General features: G+C 46.6%; 1 protein-coding gene across 1 annotated transcript in view; it reads left to right on the top strand.

The window, feature by feature from the left end:
* The first annotated feature begins 231 nt into the window (after window positions 1-231).
* Window positions 232-4,298, top strand: part of LOC147124679 (bestrophin-4-like) — an 8,758-nt gene continuing 4,691 nt past the window's right edge. Inside the window, exons 1-2 of the mRNA XM_085983928.1 lie at window positions 232-407; window positions 2,832-3,000. Of these exons, the coding sequence (XP_085840054.1) occupies window positions 232-407; window positions 2,832-3,000 (345 nt within the window). The remainder of the gene's footprint in view (window positions 408-2,831; window positions 3,001-4,298) is intronic.

Genomic DNA, 4,298 nt, shown 5'->3' with positions numbered 1-4,298 from the left:
GCAGTATACAGGGGTTGCAGAATATAGTTCCTTCTGCAAAGTACATACACTACACACCCCATCTATCTCTTCCTCCTTCTGCTCCTCTTCTGCATTGGAATCCTCATCATATGAGGAGAGCTGAGTGGCTTGTTCCTCCTGGACCTCTAACTCTTGCTGCTGCACTATGTTGTGCAGATCACAGCACACCACGATTATCCTGGAGACCCTCAGTGGTGAGCACCTCCAGACATGTCCAGGCACGTGAAGCACATCTTGAGCTTACTCCATGACACATCTGGTTGTCATATGACTGGCATTGTAGCACTCCTGGTGTTCGTCGATGGGGTTCCTCAGAGGCGTCATCAGCCAGGTTTGAAGGGGTTATCCTTTGTCGCCTGGCAGCCACAACTTAAGACCAGTTCCAGGTCAGAACAGGTCGGGGATGTTGGACCACCGCAATATGAAACCATCATGGCAGCTCCCAGGGAATATGACGCAGACCTGCATGAACCTTTTTTGTGGTTGCACATCAGCTGAACATTGATGGAATGAAAACCCTTGCGGTTGATGAATAATCCTGGTTGATCTGGAGTGCTTGTATTACCACATGTGTACAGTCGGGTGGCAGGGAATGTTTACAGAACTTCCTCCAAGCGCTAAAGTAATTAAATATTTTTTGTGTCAGCTTGGTATCACCATGTTTAAGCCACTGTGACATCCCGAATATGGAGTGTGCACACGATTCCCCTGAAGGACACATTTACTTAAGTTCAAAAGCTTAGCCGCTGGTTGCCAGAACCAAGGCTTATGGACTCATCTATGTGTGCAGCAGCACTGCTAGAGGTCAACTAACTGAAACTGCACAGCTTACCAGTCCATACATCTGGTAAGCTTCCTGCTATTTGTCCACTCAGGACCTTCCTACCTGTATGAATATGTTTTGCAGGGTTACCTGGAGCCAAGTGAGAAGAATTCCAATCCCCAGTTACAAGTCTATACCTCCAAATTCCATTAATGAGCCAGCTGGTTCATCATCAACAGTGCCCTGGAATACAATGGACATTCTTGGCATGGAAGACTGACCTCATTCTGCATTCCAAAGCCAACCACCTCAATACCAAAGAGACCCCAGGAGGGGTTAGTTACTAGTTGTTCATTGGAAAATTTTACAGCATTGGTTGATGTCTTGCTATGTGCTGAACACCAATTATCAAGTTCAGATCGATATATTTTTGTTAGGTAAGGATATTAAGGGATATGGAGAAAAGACAGGTAAATGGAGTTGAGGTACAAATCAGCTGTGATCTAATAGAATGATGGAACAGACTTGAGGGGCTGAGTGGCCTCCTCCTGTTTCTATAGGCTGGAGTCCTCCAAGTATTATCATTTTTTGCTGCAGATCCACCTCAGAAGTTGGTAATTTGCCTTGGTTACTGGCTGGTGTAAACCCTTCAATTGTATGCGTAGGAGTTCTGATTCCATGTAGTAGAACTGTATTGGTACATATCTTGATTTTGCCTTCATTGTGACTTGGCTGTTGAAGAAAGATGAGAAAGCCAAAGTGCCATTTGTCCAGGTATTAATATGAATTAACGATTGAGTCAATGAATTCTTTCAAAATTGCTTCTTCAGCCAAGAAAGGCCTTCACCAGACTGGTTCCTGGGATGGGGGATTGTCCTATGAGAAGAGATTGAGTAGACTAGGCCTGTATTCTCTAGAGTTTAGAAGAATGAGAGGTGATCTCATTGAAACATAGAAAATCCTTACAGAGCTTGGTTGGGTAAATGCAGGGAGGATGTTTCCCCTGGCTGGGGAGTCTAGAACCAGGGGTCACAGTCTCAAAATAAGAGGTCAGCCGTTTAGGACTGAGATGAGGAGAAATTTCTTCACTCAGACGGTGGTGAATCTTTGGAATTCTCTACCCCAAAGGGCTGTCAAGGCTCAGTCGTTGAGTATATTCAAGATGGAGATCGATAGATTTTTGAATATTAAGGGAATCAAGGGATATGGGGATAGTGCAGGAAAGTGGAGATGAGGTAGAAGATCAGCCACAATCTTATTGAATGGCGGAGCAGGCTCGAGGGGCCAAATGGCCCACTCCTGTTCCTATTTCTTACAGTCTTATGTTCTTAACACTGGTGGTGTGACAAGAATAACACATTTGTCTATAATGATATTGTTGGCCTTTTTTCTGTTGTGATATATCTGACAAAAATGAAGTGTTTTTGTTTGCATAGTTTTGATTGGTGGCTAGACCTTTAATTCTAGCCATAAAGCAGGGACCAGATTCCCCCCCCCCCCCCCCCTTGCCTGGGATCTGCACCTATCCAGGCCTCAGGGTGCCTGGATTTGGTAGGTTGCACACCTAGCACAGACCCACCCCCTGCTTAGGTTTGGAACACAAGTACAGCTCCAGGCCTGAGAGACCTGCAGCTGTGAGACTGGCTGTTGGCCTCAAGGCTTTCTGGTTGCTACTGGAGAAGAGCAGTCAGTAGGCTTCCAACCCTGAAGATGCACAAGCATGCTGCAAAAGAAGATAAGACTTAACGTTTCAGGCATGCCCTGCTGCCTGTTCCCATCAGACCTTAAGATCTGAAGGGATCACAGACACATGGCCTAAAGTCAGCTTCTTTAGTCGTCCCTGAAAATGGGTACCCTTCTGTTGGTCCAAGAGGAAAATGAGGTATGAGGGCTGGCAACGTCCCTTCTTGCGTCATTTACATGACTGTCCTGACACTACACCTATTGTAGGCACAGTTCCATCTTTCTGAAGCCCTGGAAATCCCAAAGTGACATAGAGAGCAGAAACATGAATTAACAGATCTCTGTCTCATTTCCCTCTCTGCAGAGCCTGGCAATTGAGTATTTCTCTAGAGAGGTATATGGGGCTAGGAAGTTTAGCTGAATGCAAATGCTTCAAATTTAGTTCAATTGCCTGCAAAGCTGATGAAGGAGCCAAGCTGCTTTTGTACAAACACAAGATGTATGATTTGCTCAGTAATATATCTGACAGTCACGTACTTTCTCTACGTGGTGAATAGTTATTCAGAAAAAATGCAGGACATCCTGCATAGGGATATTTAAAGAGAATAGTAGAGTAGAGCCGAGATTTGAGTTTGGCTGCAAGAAGTCGATTCTAAACCTGTCTCAGCTCCTGTAAGTAGCAAGAAATAGAAGAACAGGGACACAAAAGGTATATAAAATTACTAGCTGGGGGAGCCCGGCTTTGCCAGGGCTGTTTTGGGCCGGGCGGTTTAAATCGAGTCCCAGGCTTTGGGGCCTCTCTGTGTCCCTCTGTGAATCTGGTGCCGGGCAACATTTTAAATCGAGTCCCAGGCTTTTGGGCCCTGTCTCTGTGTCCCTCTCTCAATCTGCTGCCGGGCAACATTTTAAATCGAGCCCGAGGCTTTCGGGCCCTGTTTCTGTGAATCTGGTGCCGGGCAACATTTTAAATCGAGTCCCAGGCTTTCGGGCCCTGTCTCTGTGTCCCCCTCTGAATCTGCTGCCGGGCAACATTTCTACCTTTTAATACCTTGAAAGATGAAAGTGAAAGTACTTATAAAACGTTTTTGGTAAATCTTATGTTATTTTAAAAGAGATACTAACTTTTTCGAAGCTGGATCAGCAGATTTTGAGCTGGAAGTAAATGGGGTTTTTAGCTTGAGGCAATGGCTGCCAGATCCCTGAGATGAAAACGATGAGTGCCGCCCACAGACGCAGCGATTGGCCAACCATCAGGCGACTGAACTGTAGGATTGGTCAATCGTGACGGCACAGGATTGGTCGAACCTTGACGGCAGTCAATCAATGCTAAGTAGCAGATAATGAGCTTAATTTTGAAGGTTTTTTGCATAAGGCGCAAACAATTTTCGTCCGACCGAAAAGTAAATATGCTTACGACCGTCCCGGAAGTGTAAGCTTTCTTTGGAGGTAACGCACGCGTAGGTACGCTCTATAACTTTCGAGTGCATAGCCGGACAGACGCACATCGGAGGACAGACAGACAGATGTATCCGTTTATATATATAGATATAGACTTGCTGAAGTGCCCGGCGGTGCCGAGGGTCTTTTGAGGGCATGTTGTTGTTGGAAGAGAGAGAGAGAGCGACTGGGGGGAAGGGATGAGAGCGACTGGGGGAAGAGAGAGAGCGACTGGGGGGAAGAGAGCGAGCGACTGGGGGGAAGAGAGCGAGCGACTGGGGGGGAAGAGAGAGAGCGACTGGGGGGGAAGAGAGAGAGCGATTGGGGGGGGAAGAGAGAGAGCGAGTGGGGGGGGAAGAGAGAGAACGAATGGGGGGAAGAGAGAGAGCGACTG

This window comes from Somniosus microcephalus, chromosome 1 (assembly GCF_052327205.1).
Source record: "Somniosus microcephalus isolate GS21.2 chromosome 1, FLI_Smic_1.0, whole genome shotgun sequence".
NCBI classification, from domain to species: Eukaryota; Metazoa; Chordata; class Chondrichthyes; order Squaliformes; family Somniosidae; genus Somniosus; species Somniosus microcephalus.
Note: the sequence above shows the minus strand (reverse complement) of the source record. Positions and strands in the feature narration are given on the sequence as shown.